The sequence below is a fragment of the Argopecten irradians genome, chromosome 9 (genome assembly GCF_041381155.1).
Source record: "Argopecten irradians isolate NY chromosome 9, Ai_NY, whole genome shotgun sequence".
Lineage (NCBI taxonomy): Eukaryota > Metazoa > Mollusca > Bivalvia > Pectinida > Pectinidae > Argopecten > Argopecten irradians.
The window spans coordinates 40,768,622-40,793,739 of NC_091142.1; the positions used below are offsets into that span (position 1 = coordinate 40,768,622).

At 37.2% G+C, this 25,118-nt stretch overlaps 1 protein-coding gene and 1 long non-coding RNA gene across 3 annotated transcripts; one reads left to right on the forward strand and one right to left on the reverse strand.

Annotated features, from left to right (window-relative positions):
• The first annotated feature begins 8,496 nt into the window (after positions 1 to 8,496).
• On the forward strand, positions 8,497 to 10,689 carry LOC138332353 (uncharacterized). Its single transcript, XR_011209813.1, has 2 exons — positions 8,497 to 9,822; positions 10,098 to 10,689. It is a non-coding gene; the product is annotated as an uncharacterized lncRNA (long non-coding RNA).
• Positions 10,690 to 17,830: 7,141 nt separating this feature from the next.
• Positions 17,831 to 24,934, reverse strand: LOC138330977 (acanthoscurrin-2-like). 2 transcript variants are annotated; one of them, XM_069278444.1, is made up of 4 exons: positions 24,597 to 24,934; positions 19,923 to 19,989; positions 18,339 to 18,815; positions 17,831 to 17,939 (listed from the first exon to the last, which is right to left on the reverse strand). In XM_069278444.1, exons 2-4 carry the CDS (start codon positions 19,978 to 19,980, stop codon positions 17,923 to 17,925), a joined length of 552 nt encoding a protein of 183 aa, XP_069134545.1. In that variant the 5' UTR covers positions 19,981 to 19,989; positions 24,597 to 24,934; the 3' UTR covers positions 17,831 to 17,922. The 2 variants fall into 2 exon arrangements, with proteins under 2 accessions (XP_069134545.1, XP_069134544.1); XM_069278443.1 differs by having other exon boundaries at positions 17,831 to 18,815.
• Positions 24,935 to 25,118: the final 184 nt, after the last annotated feature.

The following is a 25,118-nucleotide window of genomic DNA, read 5'->3' on the forward strand; positions in this document are numbered from 1 at the left end:
TGGGCTAACGTTCGGTTTGTTTGAAAAAGTGGGACCCACTTAACACTTGATATTTATTTTGATTTCTTTTAAAATTTAATCGTGTCACTATAACTGGTCCTATCTCTGATTACTATAATAAAATCATGATAATAATCGGGACAGTAAACTATAATAACAGATGATTATATAGTCTAGCAAAATTGTTTACAGTAAACTGGTAACACCCGTGGGTGACTAACACTTACAGTAAACTGGTAACACCCGTGGGTGACTTGTTTACAGTAAACTGGTAACACCCGTGGGTGATTAACACTTACAGTAAACTGGTAACACCCGTGGGTGACTAACACTTACAGTAAACTGGTAACACCCGTGGGTGACTAACACTTACAGTAAACTGGTAACACCCGTGGGTGACTAACACTTACAGTAAACTGGTAACACCCGTGGGTGACTAACACTTACAGTAAACTGGTAACACCCGTGGGTGACTAACACTTACAGTAAACTGGTAACACCCGTGGGTGACTAACACTTACAGTAAACTGGTAACACCCGTGGGTGACTAACACTTACAGTAAACTGGTAACACCCGTGGGTGATTAACACTTACAGTAAACTGGTAACACCCGTGGGTGACTAACACTTACAGTAAACTGGTAACACCCGTGGGTGACTAACACTTACAGTAAACTGGTAACACCCGTGGTGATTAACACTTACAGTAAACTGGTAACACCCGTGGGTGACTAACACTTACAGTAAACTGGTAACACCCGTGGGTGATTAACACTTACAGTAAACTGGTAACACCCGTGGGTGACTAACACTTACAGTAAACTGGTAACACCCGTGGGTGACTAACACTTACAGTAAACTGGTAACACCCGTGGGTGACTAACACTTACAGTAAACTGGTAACACCCGTGGGTGACTAACACTTACAGTAAACTGGTAACACCCGTGGGTGATTAACACTTACAGTAAACTGGTAACACCCGTGGGTGATTAACACTTACAGTAACCTGGTAACACCCGTGGGTGACTAACACTTACAGTAAACTGGTAACACCCGTGGGTGACTAACACTTACAGTAAACTGGTAACACCCGTGGGTGACTAACACTTACAGTAAACTGGTAACACCCGTGGGTGACTAACACTTACAGTAAACTGTAAACTGTTTACAGTAAACTGGTAACACCCGTGGGTGACTAACACTTACAGTAAACTGGTAACACCCGTGGGTGACTAACACTTACAGTAAACTGGTAACACCCGTGGGTGACTAACACTTACAGTAAACTGGTAACACCCGTGGGTGACTAACACTTACAGTAAACTGGTAACACCCGTGGGTGACTAACACTTACAGTAAACTGGTAACACCCGTGGGTGACTAACACTTACAGTAAACTGGTAACACCCGTGGGTGACTAACACTTACAGTAAACTGGTAACACCCGTGGGTGACTAACACTTACAGTAAACTGGTAACACCCGTGGGTGACTAACACTTACAGTAAACTGGTAACACCCGTGGGTGACTAACACTTACAGTAAACTGGTAACACCCGTGGGTGATTAACACTTACAGTAAACTGGTAACACCCGTGGGTGACTAACACTTACAGTAAACTGGTAACACCCGTGGGTGACTAACACTTACAGTAAACTGGTAACACCCGTGGGTGACTAACACTTACAGTAAACTGGTAACACCCGTGGGTGACTAACACTTACAGTAAACTGGTAACACCCGTGGGTGACTAACACTTACAGTAAACTGGTAACACCCGTGGGTGATTAACACTTACAGTAAACTGGTAACACCCGTGGGTGACTAACACTTACAGTAAACTGGTAACACCCGTGGGTGACTAACACTTACAGTAAACTGGTAACACCCGTGGGTGACTAACACTTACAGTAAACTGGTAACACCCGTGGGTGACTAACACTTACAGTAAACTGGTAACACCCGTGGGTGACTAACACTTACAGTAAAACTGGTAACACCCGTGGGTGACTAACACTTACAGTAAACTGGTAACACCCGTGGGTGACTAACACTTACAGTAAACGTAACCCGTGGGGATAAACTTAACACCTGGTACTTACAGTTTAACACCCGTGGGTGACTTGTTTACAGTAAACTGGTAACACCCGTGGGTGACTAACACTTACAGTAAACTGGTAACACCCGTGGGTGACTAACACTTACAGTAAACTGGTAACACCCGTGGGTGACTAACACTTACAGTAAACTGGTAACACCCGTGGGTGACTTGTTTACAGTAAACTGGTAACACCCGTGGGTGACTAACACTTACAGTAAACTGGTAACACCCGTGGGTGACTAACACTTACAGTAAACTGGTAACACCCGTGGGTGACTAACACTTACAGTAAACTGGTAACACCCGTGTGACTAACACTTACAGTAAACTGGTAACACCCGTGGGTGACTAACACTTACAGTAAACTGGTAACACCCGTGGGTGTAACACTTACAGTAAACTGGTAACACCCGTGGGTGACTAACACTTACAGTAAACTGGTAACACCCGTGGGTGACTAACACTTACAGTAAACTGGTAACACCCGTGGGTGACTAACACTTACAGTAAACTGGTAACACCCGTGGGTGACTAACACTTACAGTAAACTGGTAACACCCGTGGGTGACTTGTTTACAGTAAACTGGTAACACCCGTGGGTGACTAACACTTACAGTAAACTGGTAACACCCGTGGGTGACTAACACTTACAGTAAACTGGTAACACCCGTGGGTGACTAACACTTACAGTAAACTGGTAACAACCGTGGGTGACTAACACTTACAGTAAACTGGTAACACCCGTGGGTGACTAACACTTACAGTAAACTGGTAACACCCGTGGGTGACTAACACTTACAGTAAACTGGTAACACCCGTGGGTGACTAACACTTACAGTAAACTGGTAACACCCGTGGGTGATTAACACTTACAGTAAACTGGTAACACCCGTGGGTGACTAACACTTACAGTAAACTGGTAACACCCGTGGGTGACTAACACTTACAGTAAACTGGTAACACCCGTGGGTGACTAACACTTACAGTAAACTGGTAACACCCGTGGGTGACTAACACTTACAGTAAACTGGTAACACCCGTGGGTGACTAACACTTACAGTAAACTGGTAACACCCGTGGGTGATTAACACTTACAGTAAACTGGTAACACCCGTGGGTGACTAACACTTACAGTAAACTGGTAACACCCGTGGGTGACTAACACTTACAGTAAACTGGTAACACCCGTGGGTGACTTACACTTACAGTAAACTGGTAACACCCGTGGGTGACTAACACTTACAGTAAACTGGTAACACCCGTGGGTGACTAACACTTACAGTAAACTGGTAACACCCGTGGGTGATAACACTTACAGTAAACTGGTAACACCCGTGGGTGACTAACACTTACAGTAAACTGGTAACACCCGTGGGTGACTAACACTTACAGTAAACTGGTAACACCCGTGGGTGACTTGTTTACAGTAAACTGGTAACACCCGTGGGTGACTAACACTTACAGTAAACTGGTAACACCCGTGGGTGACTAACACTTACAGTAAACTGGTAACACCCGTGGGTGACTAACACTTACAGTAAACTGGTAACACCCGTGGGTGACTTGTTTACAGTAAACTGGTAACACCCGTGGGTGACTAACACTTACAGTAAACTGGTAACACCCGTGGGTGACTAACACTTACAGTAAACTGGTAACACCCGTGGGTGACTAACACTTACAGTAAACTGGTAACACCCGTGGGTCACTAACACTTACAGTAAACTGGTAACACCCGTGGGTGACTTGTTTACAGTAAACTGGTAACACCCGTGGGTGACTTGTTTACAGTAAACTGGTAACACCCGTGGGTGACTAACACTTACAGTAAACTGGTAACACCCGTGGGTGACTAACACTTACAGTAAACTGGTAACACCCGTGGGTGACTTGTTTACAGTAAACTGGTAACACCCGTGGGTGACTAACACTTACAGTAAACTGGTAACACCCGTGGGTGACTAACACTTACAGTAAACTGGTAACACCCGTGGGTGACTAACACTTACAGTAAACTGGTAACACCCGTGGGTCACTAACACTTACAGTAAACTGGTAACACCCGTGGGTGACTAACACTTACAGTAAACTGGTAACACCCGTGGGTGACTTGTTTACAGTAAACTGGTAACACCCGTGGGTGACTTAACACTTACAGTAAACTGGTAACACCCGTGGGTGACTAACACTTACAGTAAACTGGTAACACCCGTGGGTGACTAACACTTACAGTAAACTGGTAACACCCGTGGGTGACTAACACTTACAGTAAACTGGTAACACCCGTGGGTGACTAACACTTACAGTAAACTGGTAACACCCGTGGGTGACTAACACTTACAGTAAACTGGTAACACCCGTGGGTGACTTGTTTACAGTAAACTGGTAACACCCGTGGGTGACTAACACTTACAGTAAACTGGTAACACCCGTGGGTGACTAACACTTACAGTAAACTGGTAACACCCGTGGGTGACTTGTTTACAGTAAACTGGTAACACCCGTGGGTCACTAACACTTACAGTAAACTGGTAACACCCGTGGGTGATTAACACTTACAGTAAACTGGTAACACCCGTGGGTGACTAACACTTACAGTAAACTGGTAACACCCGTGGGTGACTTGTTTACAGTAAACTGGTAACACCCGTGGGTGACTTGTTTACAGTAAACTGGTAACACCCGTGGGTGACTTGTTTACAGTAAACTGGTAACACCCGTGGGTCACTAACACTTACAGTAAACTGGTAACACCTGTGGGTGACTTGTTTACAGTAAACTGGTAACACCCGTGGGTGATTAACACTTACACAATGATGATGCGCTTTGATGCAAAGAAAATTGACCAGAAACAGCAGGTTTTAAAATTACGTTAATGATTACTAAGGCGCACGAATTTTTGTTTTAGTGATTTTTTTAATATTATAGATGTCTTAGTAATATTCTATATTATATTATTGCCAAGACATGTTGTCAGATTATCTTTTTAGTCTGCAAATGCCTGTGAATGTAACTTGTACATTTCACATTCATATTGCATATGCTATATATGTATGCTTTTATATGCAAACATGTCTTTTTTGCCCCCCCCCCCCCCCCCTCATTTTCGCCGAGTGAAATGTTCTAAAAATGCACATTTGAAAGGAAAAGGGGTCCTGCACATTTTTGTACTTCGTTTTAGAAAAATTTTCGCTGCGCGGCGCGTTCCCTTAAACGTTCAAGCATGTAATGTTCAAACCTTTAATAATAATAAGGGATTATGTTCTTAAAAAATGCTTCTTAAAAGATTAATTTGTTTATATGTCTTAGCAAGACAATAATGAATCAATTTATTATCATTTTGAGATACACAACAATGTGCCGATGGTGTGAATCCGGTATGTTCAGATCGAGCTAGGTTGCATAATAGTATGACGACACTCACAATTATAATTTCTCAATGCAGGTAACTTTAAATCGGAAAAAAATATCGTGTTAAGAACGCTTTAAAATCATCAAAATATATATTGTAAAAGTCATCTCAGCCATTTCAAATCGTAATATTTTTTTCTCGGGGGAGGTCCCAGGACCCCTCAAACAACAAAATCTCACGCCTTCGGTGCTCACAAATTCATCAAATACATCGTAAAACTCATCTCAGACATTCTAAATAATAAATAAAAAAAAATAAAAAATCCCGGCGAGACCCCCGAACCCCCCAAACACAAAAATCTCGTGCTTTAAGCGCTCGCAAATTCAACAAAATGCATCGCAAAACTCATCTCAGCCATTCGAAATCGTACAATTTTCCCGGGGGATACCACCGGATCCCTAAACACCAAAATCTCGCGCCTTCGGGGCTCGCAAATTTAACAAAATGCATCTAAATATTCTAAATCGAAATTTTTTTCCCGGGGGAGACCCCCGTATCCCCCAAACACCAAAATCTCGCACCTTCGGTCTTCGCAAAATTATCAAAATGCATCGTAACACTCATCTCAGTCATTCTAAATTGTAATTTTTCCATCTGGGGATACCCCGGACACCTCCCCCCCTCCCAACTCGCACACGCTAATTTGCGTATTCATTAAAATCCTGTTAGCGACGCCACTGTCTATAGATATGTACAAGGATTATATGTAATGATACAATGTATATGAAAAAAATATATCCAATATCCCCCGGGGGGCGTGAGGGGGCGGGGAGGGGGGGGTTACGAAATATTGAGGACCTTTGCCCCCCCCCCCCCCCTCCATTACGTTTCATCTTCCTACGCCACTGCTATATTACTATTTATGATAGTACACATCTTATTTCGGTTAATCACGTGTAACCTATAGTAAGTGGACTGATTCTTAGATCAATATTACTTGATACATTGAACAAATGTGCTATAATAATAGAGCTCTATAAACATGTAGTTGCTTTTATGCTCGGGACATTTCGATTGTTTAATAGTTTACGCGGATCAACTATTTATTTTGTTGTCCTGTCTAGGCCCCCATAATCACAAAGTATAGTATGAGAAACGTTTCTGTCAGCGAAAATAGAGTCTGAACAGGTATTTCACAACGCCAGTGTAATCCTAGAGTGACGTCATCCGTGTGTATAAAAACCTCGATATCGGCCTTAGTTACTCAGTTCACCACTACCACTCAGACTATACACACGCTCACTTCTACCGAGCGTGTTATACCATGAGGGTGTTCTCAGGCCGCTTACTTCGAACATGCTGCGATCTGAAGTAAGAGGCTAACCCTGGCGGGCCCGCCCTGTGTTTCCACACGGCCGCGGGTCCGGGACTGAATCTCGCATACACCACCCAGCCGGGTGGGGCATACACTATACACCAATACGAGGAGAGTCTTGCGCCGGGTACACTCGGGTCGGAAGGGGGTGGTGGCTGTCTCGAAGCGGCGACGCTGTCACATATCGAATGTGCTAGTAAAACGAGACAAAAGCCCTCCCGGACGGCCCCCAGGGGTGCTATGTCTGGGGCGTGGTCAATATTGAATTCACGCTTCATAATGGTATACCTGGGGTTCATAATACTACTAGATCCACCGAAGAGAGATCGATACCAGGTATGTATAATACAGCTGATATATAGTACAACTGCTTATATTACATGCATATCGAAATATTGAAGTATTTATTTCATGTATCTTCTAAATGACATTAATTTCTTATACCAAATTATTCTTTTTTATCATCATATATAGTATGTATCTGTACATACAGCATGTTTCAATAGTCACGTATATTTATATACCCAATACACAATACACCGTTTGTTTATACATGGCTATGTACACAAAACGTGTCTTGACAGACTATCTAGCCGTAAAAAGGTCTACAGTACATGTACATATATATTTAGCGATCGATGGACTTTCTTACGTTCCATTAAAGTTCACAGTCGATATCAAATATCTTATCCCAAATCAAGCTACGGTGTATCAGATAAACAGCTATTACCTGCGACACGCACACGTACACAAGGCCTGCCGATAGACAAATTTATGCTAGATAATCCAGTGTATACAAGTCATTAAGAAAAGAACTACCGGCTTATTGCGCACGTGTTATACACGGAGTAAGATACTTGTATATTTATATATTCTTTATTTCCGTAAGTATACAACTTATTGGAATATTAACATAAAATATAGGCCTACATATATACAATCAACAAGGGTAAACACTAAAGGGACAATTCAATCTTAGAGAACATTAAAATTTGTACATATATCGGGGAAAAAACCCAGTTCTAATGGAAATTAGATCAGTTGGTTTTACTGTGATATGCCTGAAAAGCCCATGGTGGTGACATGTGTGTAGATGTTCAAACTCGCTCGCTGTCCGCCATTACACATTGTGGTCGAACTTCTTGTATGCCGAACCCTGTCCTTTGCTCGTAAAGTAATGCAACTTTTGTCTAGAACTGCTCAAATCGCTCCGACAGTAGTGGTTTACATTATTAGGTGAATTGTCTTGCCTAAAAATCATTTTATTACCTCCTCAGTGGTTATGTAGTTCATTTGTTTAACATGCGTGACTTTGGCTCGAGTATGGGTACAGAGTACATACTGTACCTGCTTAGTCGTATTGATCAACGATTTGTAATTACAACGGTATCAATTAAAATACTTAACAATGACGTGGAATTTGTCAATATATTGAGTTAAATGTTTCATAAGAAATGTAGAACAATACATTTATGCCATATTTTGCTTCTTGGTTATGTAAAAGAATTAGCCTGAGCGAATTGTCCCTTTAAAGGTAGGTTTCGCCCAATGAAATATAAAGACTACAGTGGCGTAGGAAGATGAAACGTTATGGGGGGGGGGGGGGGGGGGGGGGGGGGGGGGGGGGGGCAAAGGTCCTCAATATTTTGTACCCCCCCCCCCCCCCCCCCCGCCACACCTACAGGAGGAGATTATTTCAACTCCCAACCATATAATATATGCTTTATGTTCATTTTTCATATATCACTAAATTTAATCCTTGTACACATTTATAGACAGTGGGGTCGCTAAAAGGAAATTAACGAATACGCAAATTGGCCGAATTAGCGTGTGAGCGTCGAAGGCGCGAGATTTTGGTGTTTTATTAGGGTCTGACGGTGACCCCCGGGATTAGTTTTATGTATTTTGATGATTTTGCGATCGCCCGACAGCGCGAGATTTTGGTGTTTGGGGGGTCCGGGGGTCTCCCCCGGGAAAAAATTACGATTTAGAATGGCTGAGATGAGTTTTACGATGCATTTTGATGAATTTGCGAGCGCCCAAAGGCGTGAGAATTTGGTGTTAGGGGGGTCCGGGGGTCTCCCCCGGGGAAAAAAATTACGATTTAGAATGGCTGAGATGAGTTTTACGATAAAGTTTAATGATTATAAAGCGTTCTTAACATGGTAATTTTTCGATTTAAAGCTACCTGCATTTAGAAATGATAATTGTGTCGTCATAACATTATGCAACCCTACTCGATCTGAATATACCGGCTTCACACCATCGGCACATTGTTGTGTAACATAAAAAAATGAATTAATTGTCTCGCTAAGACATATAAACAAATTGATCTTTTAAGAGACATTTTTATGGAGGCGCAGCCTGCCATCATGTAATCACTCTGGTTTTCAATTATCACCGGAACACTATACCTTGGTAATCCTATCGACAGTTTCCGGAACTACGGGAGATAACTTTACACTGTGTATTGCAACGTACGTTGTGTATTGTACAGCAGTCAGAGGTTCTCCGTTTATTACATGTTTCAGTCACATTATAATTTCCCACTTAATTACTTTAGACTTATTTTCAATGTTACAATTAGTTATTAGTTATTCTCACCGAAAGTGTGTCTCAATATCGGTACTTATACTAGTGAGTGCGCTGCATCTAGATCTGTTAGCCTTACTAACCTACGGCAGACTAACTTGCAAACCGCGAATCTAACAGTAATTGCATATAAACTTGTTTGTAAGTAAAAATAATTCAACTGACAATAAATGCCTTTTCAATTACGTGTATTTAATCGAATATTGATAGGCCTATCCACTAATATTTTATAAAAATGAACTAGAATTCCCCAAACTAACGAACATGTCAACAAGAACAGTCCGTACAAAGGGAGACAACTGTTACAAACTCTGCCGACGCACGTGTTAAATCACACATGTGTTCACTGCTTCACTCATGTTACCGGGGACGCCATCATGGCTTCTGCTGTTGATATTACGGTATATATTTGTAATTATAAGTACGATGTCATGATATTTAAATATCACAGGCCTAAAAGGATATAATCTGACAATGATTTTGACGATTTTTTATTCAATTTGACCGAACGAAAATCTGACGTACATGAAAAACGGCGAGGTCCCGTACTATCGCCATTACCTGACGCCGTGTTGGTCCTGGAATGGCTGGCGAGTTTACAGCCGTGAGTGTTGATAATTTTGTTAAAAACTTGCTGTCAAAAATTCAATAATCCTTTAATATGTTTCATTTACAGTTGATCAGATCATTTTCGTGCATTTTTCAACGGCAAATAATGTACTAACATCCTACAATAAACACATTACTCGGAACGATAGAAAGTGAAAGAAGCGGTGAACGGACGGTGAATCGGCACGGACAAAGCAGCAATAACAGTGTTTTACAGAGCAAATACATTGATGGAGCCACGATACAAATATTGATTAGTTTGTTTACGATATTTCAGGTAATTTGCGCATATATTGTGTTTAAGTTATAAAAAATCGGCAATATTTTGAGTATTTCCGACAGAGAAAATCGCCCATTTTCTGACATGTAAACGTTTTAATTAATTTTTGAAGTCCTCATGTCGAATAATATTTGGAAATGATAGCATCACTGTATAATTTGATTCATTCTGAAGCAACATTATTAACAAAACATTTCTCAAAAATAAACATAAAAGTACGGTGGCACAGAAGTGACACGAAAAATATTTTTTTTTAATGTAGGACCCAAAAAAAAAAAAAAGATTTTATATAGGGTGAAAAATATTTTTTCTTTTACGTGCTCACGTAAAACTTATTACGTGAGCACGTAAAACGTTTACGTGCTCAAGTAAAACAGTTTGTGTAAGACAAGAAATATTTTTTATGTATGGTGAAAAATATTTTTTTTATGTGGGACGAAAATGTTTTTTTTATGTAAGACAAAAAATATTTTTTTTTATGTGAGGTGAAATATATTTTTTTCTTGTTTTAACAATATCTTGTTTATTTGCAGATGTTGTATATTCTATACAAAGGGATATTCCGTTAAGATATTAAAGGATTTGTGCAGCCAAAATATTGTTTTGATAATACGTCAGGATATTGCTTTGGATGAATGAAAAATTAAGTCCCACCCAACGAATCGCCTAGCTTTTAGCGCTATCGGTTGGTTTTGGTCGTGATTTACGGGTAGTGTCGACTACGGTTCAGAGATAATGAGATACTGATGTAGATATTTTCAGTTTCAAAACATTCCATTTACACCATTTCAAACATTCATACAAGCATATATCTAACTTTAGATTAGATAATCTGTCCAATTTGATAGCGATATCAAAATGATGTTCGGATCAGTCTGGACTGAGATTTAGATAGCATATTATATAAATTTCTGTGTAATAAAAAAAAACAGTATAATGTAACACTATCTTATTACTTATTATTGTTTTTTTATTTCAAATTTCTACCATAACGATGAAATACGTCACAGTTTTTTAGTAAAAGTAAAATGTGGACGGTTATTAGTTATGTGATATTGGAGTGACAATACCGAACTTATACCGAAAATAATATGTATATCTATATTGTTGCCTTTGAAACTTTATCCATAACGTTTACTAAAAAGCAGAAATACATCAATGATATTTCTGATATGTGTTTCTAAATTACAGTATAAGTGTAGATTTAAATTCATAATTTCAAAATTATACTAAATCCTTAAAATAGTATATCTATTGTCGATCCTTTTGTATATCTTACCGAGATTTAATAGTTAGTATGATATATGAACATTTATCGTATAATCCAAAAAGTAACCACACATAGTGTTCAAATGAAAAAATAAAATTACTTGTATACAGGCATCATAAATAGATATGAAATGTTGTACCTTTTCAAAATTATACTTGGTGATATTTATATAAGTATATTTAGTGTGGTAATGCTGTAACCCTTCTTGTATGACTATACATGTAGATTCGAAACAGTGAAAATACTAGAACGAATATACGTACCCGGCCTACTATACCTTTCTAAAGACGACACCATTTTCTGTCAAAAAGTCTTTTGAGCTACAATATTGCAGCTATGAAAATACATGCTTAGAATTTTTCCTAAAACCTTAGAAATTACGGGTGATTGCTATATTCAACGATTCCGTAATTACAGTACTAGACTGGAATAATTTTTAAGGTTAAATCTTTAGTTGAAATAGTTCTTAGAACCATTTTTGTTTCTGAATAAGTCAACTTCCATTATTGTTTTACCTGTGTACGACATATATATATATATGTAATATATATTCCTAGGTACATGTATGATCAGGGATATTTTATTTCCATTTGCTTTTACATCTTCATTTTAAAAATGGAGGTGACAATAAAAAAACCTAGAGCATAGATGTACGGGATTTCCATAATTCAAGTCACAATCCAATTAACGGATGTCCTAACCTGATTGACAGTAAGACAATAGCAAATACCCGACATAGTCCACCGAATAGCAAATTGCCCGCGGCCAGGTACTTACAGGTGAGTTCGATGAATGGCGTTTGGTACAGGTAAACAACATCCTGGCCCAGGTATTACATAACCATCAAACCAAAGACATGGCTAATTATATATCTATATAGGGGTATCTACTCGTATATCGATTAAAAATTGAAAGCGACCGCAGTCTGAAAAAATAGTTTGTTTTGCTAATATCTCAATATTTAGATCTTTTATAATATCAAAAATAAATTCTTTCTACCACATGTTGAAACGTTTTACGGTATTGTAATAAATGTATCTCAATTTATTCGGTTAGCAACACACAACACAATGTTGGTAATGATCAATCATCGGTGTGTATGTACAGAAACATATACACCGTATACATATATGTATATATGTTTCTGGTATGTACGTCAATACTTTAATAAAGGATTTCTGAAATTGTTTCATAAAATTTCATTTTACAGTCACAAACTTTGTAATTCACAATGTATCAAAGATGCAGACTACAGGAAAATATTATGTAATTAAAGCTTATTCGTTGCTCCTCGACAAAAAAAAAATCGAAACTTTTATTTCTGTGTGGATTTTCTTTCATAATTACACGAAGATACCTGTTATTAGAGCATAAATTAGAGTATTTGAAACATCGAATTTCACTCTTTTAGTTATTTACATTCGAGCCAAAGTTATTGTATGATTAACTTCACTCAAAAGTAATCATAAAAAATCGCTGATCGGCTTTTCCTGTGACCGTCGATGTAAGTGATAGCACATCAGTTATAGTACAGCTATAAGCCACGGACTATTATGACGTCACACGGTTTAGAGCTAGAACATATGCATAATCGGGCGGTCAGAAGTTTGGACCTCGATATCGACGGTTTACAGGTTATTCCGGTCGCGCGCGGCACGGAGAGGTTTCTACACGTGCTAATAAAGCCATTTCCAGCATAAACTGAAATTATAATTTTTGACTGCACAATTCCTTTAACTAGTACTTTCATTGCAACCAAGGATTTATAAGTGTATCATATACGTCCTTGTTGCAACAAAATGTAATATTCCAATCCAGTATTAACTTCTGAAATTGAAATCAGGGGTATCAATGTTTATAATATCCTGAGTTGGGTTAGATGTTTTAATGGAATATCCCTTGAGAGGAAATTGGACATTGATTTCAACTTCACCTTACACTGTTGTTAACATTGACAGATTGACACTGGATTTGGCAATATTTGATTGTTGGGTTCATTAATGGCATGGACGGCCTCCAATGTATGTTGTGTGTAGCATTCACAGACTGCGCTGTATTTGTTGGGTCTTCTTGTATAGTGGAACTCTTGTCCTTTCATTGTGCTACATGTATTATGATATCACTGGAACATGCCGCTGAAGACACCCAAGCATCCCAACACACCTGGTCACATTAAACTGACAATGGGTCAGCCAGTCGTTCTACTGCCAGTATATGCTGAGCTCAGCAGGAGCATAACTACCACTTTCATACACTTTGCCCAGATGGTAGAAAGTTCAAACCATGATTGAAATTTCAAAACATGTAAAAACCAACACAAACTTTCAAAAGGAATATATATTAGTCTTGCATCATTTTTATTCTATATATCATTATTCATTGTTATCCCCCGCGAAACGCGTTTGCGGGGGATATTGATTTGGGCTCTGTCCGTCCGTCCGTCCGTCCGTGCGTGCGTCCGTCCGTCCGTCCGAGTATCGTTTCCGGGCTATAACTCCTAAACCGTTCAACTTGGCTACACGAAACTTTCTGTACATGTTAGGCTAGTGCTCTAGTTGTGCCTTTTGCTAATGGGAACCTTTCATTTTCGATACTTTTTCTGTTACCATGGAAACTTATTCAAAAATACCATATTATTAAAGTTTCCTTTCTATTCCGGGCTATAACTCGAAAACCGTTCAACTTGGCTACACGAAACTTTCTGTACATGTTAGGCTAGTGCTCTAGTTGTGCCTTTTTCTAATGGGAACCTTCCATTAGAAAATACTTTTTCTGTTACCATGGAAACTTATTAAAAAATACCATATTATTAAAGTTTCCTTTCTATTCCGGGCTATAACTCGAAAACCGTTCAACTTGGCTACACGAAACTTTCTGTACATGTTAGGCTAGTGCTCTAGTTGTGCCTTTTGCTAATGGGAACCTTCCATTTTCAATACTTTTTCTGTTACCATGGAAATTTATTAAAAAATACAACTGGGCGCGGGGGATAATGCCAAGCTTTGCGGCTCCTTGTTCATATTTATTTCGCATACAATATTTTCAAGATCTTTGGAGCATTTGTTTTTAACAACTTTATAAGATTTAACATTTCCATGATTTAACCAATTTGCAAATATTTGATCCACATTATTCTATAATAAACAACAGTCATTCTGCGAAAGCACAGAATTTTCAATCTGTTATTTCAATCCATATTGATTGAAAATAACCTGAACATGTACTATTACCTCTTTTATGATATATCTTTAATATTTCAATATATCATTACCCTGTCTAGAATCTGAGCTACGCCTCCTTCAGTACTTTCAGTACTTTGATTTAAATAGCACATTTTTTTCACTATTTAAATTTTCTAGAATGAAGTACGAAAAATGTGTAGGAGGACCCTTTTTTCTTTCAAATAAGCATTTTTAGAAAATTTCAGTGGGCGAAAATGGGGGGGCAAAGAGACATGTTTGCCCCCACCCCCGTCCTGGGGAACGGGGGGGGGGGGGCAGTTGCCCCCCCTGCCCCCTCGCTTCCTACGCCCCTGGACTACGAAATTGAAATGTATCCTGTACATAGATATAATCTTGAAAGCGATCATTTTCAATGCATACGGCGAACAATATGGGTGGTCAGTTGCCTAGCTTGACCATGAAAATACTCCTCTAAAAATAGAGTGAAGTCAAGCTTTACATAGAACATGACGTATTTTTTTCAAAACGAGGCCGCAGCAACAAACGGAAGCGTGCAACAAAATGTCAGATAGAAGTGGCAGTCTTACCACGGCATGTTTAGTTAAAAAACAACAACAACAAATCGAAGTGGACTGTTTATACATATCGTATAATCTAAAATACTTCATGTTTCTGATATACGCTCGCTAACTTTGTACACCAAATATACATGTAGTTAGTCTGCGGCTGTTTGTGCGCTGGCATATGTGTTGAAATTTAACTCACCACGTGCAACGCCGTTACACGAGTCCCAACAGATCCGGGCAAGTTCCACTTGAGATGTGGATTCTGTTTCTTCTATTGCTACATGTCATCTCAAATTTAATTCCCTATATCCTAGGGTGCTACCGAATCCATTATAATTTCCTCCTTTTTGTTGCCGATTCAGATTTTTTTTATCTCACACTTTCGTTCAGCCATTTTGATTACTTTTAGTGCGTGACAATGCGCATGCGCGAAACTTCGACAACACAATCCATCGCAGCTTTTTGTCTGACGGACATCGTAATAAATCAAGGATTTCCTTCAATTTTGTATTCAAGACACATTTGTTCAATCTCAAACGCATAGAGAAATTAAATTGAGGTATTTTAATATGTTTTTTCATCTTTTCTTCCGTTTATCGCATTTCACAAAAAAAAAAAAAAAATTATTTGGTTGGGCGAAACCTACCTTTAAAGCAAAAGTTGAAAACTCACCGTCGGCAGTAAAATAACATATCAGCTTCCATACTGTACTCAGTAGCGCTTATTACCATTGCATTGTAAAAATAATACTCACAACAAGCATTCAGTGAAATATTCTTGCTGTCTTGTCTCCTGCGTTTGTTTCAATCTTAACGTTTTTGTAAATCCCAATGAATTTTGGTTTCGTTCCGTCGTCTGTTTACAACATTAGCAGTGTCACGAAGACTGTAATCGCATGTCTTCCTTCCGTTCACCTAATCACCGACGGGTAAATAAAAACCATCATATAGCGCTTGGACGGTAAGCGAATATTTGTAAACGGAAAGCTCCGTACTTAAATTAAAAAAGAAGATATTGATAGACAGACTAATTTGGCAAACCTATTACTGAATAGCTCCAGATGAATTTCCAGCGTCGCTTCAAAAAACAAAGATGGCGTCGAAAAAAGAAACGAGTGCGCATCTTTTTCGGGCGGTTGATATTTGCACTGTCAAAAATACACTATCACCCGATGCAAGGAGGTTGCTACGAACGTGCTTATTGTCTCCCATTGTTATAATTCTCACTTGAGATATAATAAAATACATTTTGGGACCAATCAGTGAACAAGATGGCCGACAGGCCGCCATCTTGGATTTTGAAAATTAAAATTTGTTACCGCTCTTTCTCAGAAACTACTGAAGAAATCTGTCACAAATTGCATGTGCAGGTTCCCCTAGGTCCCTAGTTGTGAATATTGCATTTTGGGACCGATCGCTGAACAAGATGGCCGATTGGAAATTGATAATTGAAGTTTGTTACAGCTATTTCTCAGAAAGTACTGAAAGTATCTGTCTCAAATTGCATGTTCAGGTTTCCCTAGGTCCCTAGGTAGCCATCTTGGATTTTGTTAAATTTTTGTTACTGCTATACATGTATATCTCAAAAAGTACTGAAATGGTCTTTCTCAAATTTTACATGTAGTAAATGTTTTAAAAGCAGAGAAAAGGTCCCTCTTTCCATTGTAAGATATATACCATTCTATGATGGGCGCTAAGATCCCTCTGGGATCTCTTGTGATAATTGAAGTTTTTTACCATTATTTTTCTGAAAGCACTGAAGGGATCTGTCTCAAATTATAATTACTATTATATGTAGGTTCCCTAGGGCCCTAGTTGTGCATACTACATTTTGGGACCTATTGGTGAAAAAGACGGCCAACAGGCCTCTATCTTGGATTTTGATAATTGAAATTTGTTACAGTTATTTTTCAGACAGTACTTAAGGGTCCTGTCTCGAATTTCATCTGCAGGTCCCCCTAGGGCCCTAGTTGAGCATATCGTCTTTTGGGACCGATCGGTGAATAATATGGCCGATAGGTCGCCATCTTGGATTTTGGTATTTGAAGGTTGTTACCGCTATTTCTTAGAAAGTACTGAAGGGATCTGTCTAAGTTTTACATATAGGTTCCCCTAGCGCCCTAGTTGTGCATATTATGCATATTGGGGTCGATTGGTGACCAAGATGGCCGAAAGGCCACCATCTTGGACTTTTCAAATTGAAGTTTGTTACCGCTATTTCTCAGAAAGTACTGTAGCAAGCTGTCTCAAATTTAATATTTAGTATGTAGTCAAAGTTTGAAAAGCAGAAAAAAGATCCCTTTTTCCATTGTCAGACGTAGATCATTCTCTGGTGGGCGCCAAGATCCCTGTGGGATCTCTTGTTTGTTATGCAGTGAGTATGGATATTTGTTAAATTGGAAAACACGCAAACGTGACATCCATATCACAGCTCAAAGATAGAAAAGAAATCAATGGTAAACGTTGTAAAGAAAAAAAGAACAAACAATGTTTTGAAGGCAACTATAATTTATTTATTTTCTCCATTTGATTGTATGTAATTCAGATATGCTTCGCTGTAGGTAATCGTCGTGGTATCTTACAGAGGAAATCCGGCTAGTATTTGGCACCGCCTGACGGAGAAAGAATATAAAGTCAAAGATTGAAATTCTAAAGGAAATGGCAATGGTGATAAACCATAATCTATGTGATGGTACTGAGGAATTAACTGTTGTTAGGCTTATCTGAATCCTGAGGGAGAAAAAATAAAAAATAAATAAACAGTGGCTTTGAAAAATAGGAGGTTACTAAGAATGATACAATTAAGGATGTTAGCTTTGTAGTAATAACCGAAGCATGTCTCCTTAACAATTTGTAGGTTACGAAGAAGAATTTATTGTCAGTGATTATCTGGAGCATTATTTACAATACAACGTGGTATATTAGAAATATTAAAGGTAAATATTTCTTTACATCAAATCATTAATACTTTTAATTAACAGTGAAAGTGAAATAAGCATTAAGTAACTTACCCATTCCGCCCATTCCTCCGCCCATCATACCGCCCATGCCTCCCATTCCTGGCATACCGCCCATGCCCATTCCTGGCATACCGCCCATCATACCACCCATTCCCATTCCTGGCATACCGCCCATTCCCATGCCTCCCATTCCTTTTCCGCCCATCATACCGCCCATTCCTGGCATACCGCCCATGCCCATTCCTGGCATACCGCCCATGCCCATTCCTGGCATACCGCCCATTCCCATTCCTCCCATGCCTTTACCGCCCATTCCTGGCATACCGCCCATACCGCCCATTCCCATGCCTTTACCGCCCATTCCCATTCCTGGCATACCGCCCATGCCCATTCCTGGCATACCGCCCATGCCCATTCCTGGCATACCGCCCATTCCCATTCCTGGCATACCGCCCATTCCCATGCTTTTTCCGCCCATTCCCATTCCTGGCATACCGCCCATTCCTCCCATTCCACCGCCATAAGCGCCTGAAAGTAAGAAGGTATTTAGAAATAAGTCGACATTGCAACAAAATTGTCATTTTGACACTGGTGTATTGGATTTTGTTTTTGTGTCTTAGCATGCCAATGTCAAAACGAAATTTATGCAATTGGTTTATGTACATGTACATGTAGCATAAGATATAGCTACTGTACGATTAATGATGACATATTATTACCAAATTAATTAAATAAGAAAAAATCTATAATCAAGAAACTAATGGTTGTTTATTTTCTGATACTTTCATTCGAATTAAAGTTATTTCAAATCCGATGACCAGCATTTGATTTTCAAATATTTCATAATTCATTCCACCATAACCGTTATTTCTCATTCCGTATCCTAGTTATAATAAAAAAGTAATGCGTTTTAACGACTTTCTAATAGTATATTATATATTATTTTAATAATTTTTTCCCCACCTCTATGACTGTATACAAAGACGTGGTATATTAACTACAATGTATACGTGATAGTATAAAAAGTATAAAAATTAAGCCTTTGGAGATCATCCGAAAAATGGTACAATAATTGAGATACGTCTCGTCAAGACAATGCATATAGAATCTTAAAAGAGTATACATTTCATATGAGAGTTTGTGAAAAGAAGATTCGTAAAACTAAAAGCAAAAACTTCGTAGACTCGTTTTACAACATCTCATATGAAATTAATACGAAGATACTTTGTTATTACATAGCTACAACAAACGTACATTTCGAAGAATCTCTTGTCAAAATGCATTGCGAAAAGCCAGCGAAGGTCGCCAATTTGTGATCAAATCCTGACGTCACAATGAATTCCCAGCCATTTAAAATCGCTTTAGGTCGTATTACACTAGTGACATATTCAAAAATATTATCCGGGCGAAATCATTGGATATCAGGCGGATTATGTAAAATAATTGATTTATTGTTATTGTCTTGTGACAAAGTGTTTCGTTGTAGTTCTCTGTGGCTGAATAACCTTAGATAAGTACGTGTTTTATGGTAATTGTGTGTGACGTTTGTTAGATGGATTAGAGAGAAGGCGCTGAAGATATTACGATAACTGATGAGATCCACATTGGTGTAGTGCATTATATCAATGTACTTACCGGCAGCGTTGGCAGCAACAACTATGACAGAAGCCATGCAAACGAAAAGGAAAGTCATCTTGAACGTCTACAAAATGAAAAAAAAGTATACTATTAATACACAACACTACTTTTTATTCACTGCACGTGGTTTAAGCAGTCAATTTTTGTTGGTCGCATAGATCTCCGCTTAATACAGGTTAAAGTGTAATAGGTATGTATAAGTTTAGACTATATTCATTTATGTACAACAAATACCATTCCTACATCTAACTGACGATGAATTACTTTTGGCAATACCTCGTATCATAGTGAGTGGTCAGTATTTCGGAAGTTATGAAACAATTACACTGTACGGTCAATCATTAGTAAATTGTTTTGTTTCATAGACAACACTGTATGGTCAACCATTGGTAATATGACTAATAACACAATCATAAAAAACATCTGTTATTAAGTTTAAAGGTTTAAGCTTTTCTGCAACGACTGGAATTCATTGATAAATATTCATAAACTTTGAAACATTAAGAAATAGTAAGTGGACATTAAAATTCTAATATAAACTGTTTTTCGATTATGCATTTGTACATGTGTATATGGTACTATTGTTTAGAAGAGGATTACCTGTGTGTTATAAAGTACAGTGTAAAGAGATGAAAAAGGGGAAAATGAAAAAAAGATAGATGGGGAGGGTAAGCGAGGACCAAAGAGGGGTATGGCACTGTCAATATAGATACGAATTTAACTTAATGATATTTGAATAAATATATCTGTTTTTTTTTTATAAAAGAAAGGTCAGCAGCACGGTGATAGCATTGGAGAAGACAATATCAGAGAGGAATACCTACTATAGTATAGAAAATTTTCTCATGTTTCCCATTCCTTTTCCATTTCATCTTTACTATTTGCAGAATATTTTCAATTTAATAAAATCGTATCAAAGCACAAATAATACCATATATGTTAAGGGACTTATGAGAATACCGCATTTTATAAATATATTCTTTTATAATGAAAATTTCATTTTCAGCTATACAGTTGTCAAGGTTTTCAGATTTCGGACCAAAAATAAAGGATTGCTTATTGAACGTAAACGGAATTAAAAGAGCATCTAATAAAATTTTAAGGTTTCCTAGAAGATTTTGCACTTCACCACATTCCCACAGGACTTACTAGGACATGTTGATAGTTTCATTCTCAAAATTACACAAAGTACATAGAGGCGATATATAACTAATTGTGATTTGAAGAGAAAAAGGAGTTAGTAGTTAGGATATGATGATTAACTCTGTATTGAAGCCACTGCAGTTTGGTATTTTTTTAACAGTGTATTTTGTATATCATATCCCATGCTACTTCATCCAAACCAAAATGTTCATTCCACTTCTTTGTACATGCATGTGCTTCTTGAAACAGGGTTCAAGCGGTCATGAAAAGGCAGTTGAATTAAAGATGCTCCACCGCTGACAAATGGTATTTTTTCACTATCAAAAACAGGAGCAGACGATTTAGTATTTTTCTTCTGTTACAAAAGTTACTTACTTTACACCATTACCACCATTGAAAAGTTTGAGCTTCTAATTTGAAAAATAATTAATTGCATCCCGAAAAAATTCCGTGGCACTATATTCTATATGAAATGAAGTACTGATTGCGCATGCACCAAAGGCGAAATAAATTATTTTATATTATTTTTTGTGTTAATTAGGCATATATATATACGATTAAATACAAATTATTGTTCGAATGATGAATATCATTTATGCTCTGTCGGCGGTGGAGCATCTTTAAGGAAATTTAATATTTGTTCAAACAATTTTGAATGATAGATAGTTCCAAAAACAGTTCTAAAAATAGATTTGTTTTTGCACTAACTTTGTAGCTTTCTATGCCTCAATTAAAAAGAAATGCTGCTGCAAGTTTAGTTCATGAACTTAAAAGAATATCTCTTTGGACAGATAAATGGGGAATACTATTTAATCCTAATAAAACTGAAGCACTTATTATTTCTAATAAACATATTGCCAATATTCTCTATCCTGATCTGACTTCTATAGATAATACTGTAGCAAATGTGAAAAAATAACATCTTGGAGATTACTTAAATCATCATGGTTCATGGTCAGACCACATCAATTACATCACGAAAAAAACTTATAAAAATGAATATGTTTAGGTTTCTAAAATACAAAGTTGATAGGAAATCACAAGAAATTATTTGTAAATATTACATACGCCCTAATATGCAGTAGTATTGTGTGGAATTGCAACCAAACGGAAACTGATCTCTTTGCATATATCCAAATTGAAACAGCTAGGATTGTCACCGGATTATGCAGAGGTGGGAGTCATGCTCTCATTTATAAAGTATTTGGCTGGGATACTTAAAAGAAACGTGGAAATGACCAACAAAATATGTTATTTTTAAAAATCATCAACGTTCAAACTCCATACTATTTATTTGAAAATATTGAACATTCCATTTTTGACAATAACCTAATAAATCATGATATGAAGTACCAACGTATATTTCAAACACCTATTTGGAGAAGTCGATTTATCATCGAAAGACAACATCTAAATAATTCTCTGTCTTATCTGCAAGTAAATATCGAACTAAATCTTATTTGAATCTCAACTTAAACATTTTTCTATATCTGATGGATTAACTTGATAACAAGCAATCACCTCAGACAAACAAATAGACTTTAAAGCTAGTATTAACTTTGAAGTAAAGGTAATATATTGATCAATTAAACTACATTAATACTGTATTGTTACTATATATACTCCTACTTTGCCCTTGAATGTAAAAATGAATATTCATGCATATGTATATAATTGTTTACTCCCTCATTGTTGCTCATACTCCGTATATTTGTGGCTGGGTAGGCACTTAGTGGTAAAACACTATGGACATTTTAGTGTTGCCCAGTTACAATGAATGTCCGCAGTGAGAGTGACATTCAGGGATTAAGTTTATAATCAAAATCCAGGTTAACTAAAATCATAACATTTTGATTAAGCGAATATTAATCAATTAATACCGTTATTAATTAGATTTTAATACAACAGGAAGATTTAGTAAAAATGTTTTTGAATGCAAAATAGGCCTTGGATTATAAATGCAAAATTACGATGTGCCAAGATTTGTTTTCTCTCTTCTAACCCTGTAATATCAAAATGTGCCTTTAAGTATGAAAGTGGATTTGTCGAATGGATCACCTCCTGCGTGCTGGTAACTTAATGTAACTATTCCCTCTGATAAAAAAAATAAAATTATTACTTCTTCCAAAAAATGTATGTGTTGAATTCACATCATCCTTGATTCAAATATGTATAAGTTACATATTTTAGTTCATTTTTAATTGAACTAAGCTGTAAAATCATTCATATTGACAGAGAAACATGTATAATGCCTTATAAACATTAGTTATAACACATCATTTATGCAATGTAAAATTATTTTATTGTATGCCTTATATATGCTTAGATGGAAACGTACCTGCAAAAATTACTTTACAATTACTATTAAGACTGTTATAATGTGGGATGGAATTTTATACCAAAACTTCATTGTCTGACTGTTGTACTTAATTTCACTGCGCTGTAGATGTAGTTCTTATTTGTTCTTATAAAAATTAAAACCTACATTGTAAATATTGCAATTCTAATAATATTGGTAATTCTTTATGGTGAATGAAATATTAAAAGTTTTTCTTGATATGTGAGTATGAAAATGATGACACCTATAATTTAAATGCTGTTGGAATAGAAGGTATTTACTGTTTTAGATTAACCTTCATTAAGGATTCTCATTTTTATTGTGTTACTAATTATAAGCTATCATTTAATTACCGGTCTTCAAATAAGTATATTTTATAAAAAAAATACGTATCAAACATGAAAGTATTAGTTGAATATGGCATTTGTTTTACGTATCAAACTGTGAAGTGAAAAGTATATTAGATATTTTGAATATAGATAATTTGTTTTAGAGGTATCACACAAAAAAATTGTAAAGTATATAACCTAAAAATAATTATGATATTTATAATATATAGCAAAAATAAAAAAGCAATTAGGTTATTGCACCAAAAATCTTCGTATTTCTAGCACAAAAATAAAAAAATCATTTATTCCTCTACAAAATAACATGCGGATTATCTACAACAAAGCATGTCTAAATTAAATACCATCAAATGGAAATATCATCTAGTTTATAATAGAATTCGAATCATTCTATTGTATTATCAGCCAATCAGAAATGGCGTTATATTTCACGCTAAGAAATAAATTAGATAAAACCTAAGTATAAGCAAAATTGAAATAAACAGAAATATCCACGATGATATTGCTATTAGCAACCATTTAGTTTTCGCTAAACATGCACGTTAGAATATAGACGGTTGTGCCATTCCGGTAGAAATCTTGCGCATAATATTTCACTGCTATGCATATACAAAGACAAGATTGCCATTTAGTGTCTTGATAACACTAGCTAGTGTTCTACATACACTAACGCCAAATAGCAGTAGATATACGAAACAAAAACTAAAATTCTGACTGATTGTATTGCGTTTACTGATATATAGTGAAGTTTACTTAAACAGATTAAAGTATCGAAGTAGTATCTATGAGTGAAAAAAACTACTGAAAAAAAAAAACAAAAAAAAAAAACAATTGAAATCTTACCTTTACGAGAAGAGCTGAAGGCTGCTGATGGGCTGTTGGTTGACTGTTAAGGCAGTGTGGCGCGGTTTGGAGAGGAACACCCGACCCTTATATACTTTTTCTACGGAAATCTACACATCATCCACGCCAACCAAACCCGTGTTCGAACGAAACAAATACATAGGTCATTGACGTGATCCGTTTGATGGAGAGGTAATACAAGTTTTTAATTAGTCCTAACACACATTGTACGAGACATGTAAGGATAATAAAGGAAATGTCACGAGGAGGTGTTGACTGTGGCGGAAGGGTTACGAGGCGGTGTAACGGTGTAGGTAGGATGAGGTCATGGGCGGATATTCGGTGGTGACTGTTCGCACGGTCAAACGATTTAAAATTTAGTTGATTTCGCGGTAAACGAGGAAACTTTTGCCTTTTTTCTATTCATCATGTCATTTTTCAAAAAAAAAAAATTAACACAAGTACATACACCATCAATTTTGTTTCCGTTTGATCAGCATCACATAGCAATACGGGGGCTTT

Coding starts and splice junctions, on each gene's coding strand:
- LOC138330977 (XM_069278443.1), bottom strand. CDS start 19,980: ATGACTTTCCTTTTCGTTTGCATGGCTTCTGTCATAGTTGTTGCTGCC. Junction 18,816..19,922: donor TGTTGCTGCCAACGCTGCCG/GTAAGTACATTG, acceptor TCTTACTTTCAG/GCGCTTATGGCGGTGGAATG.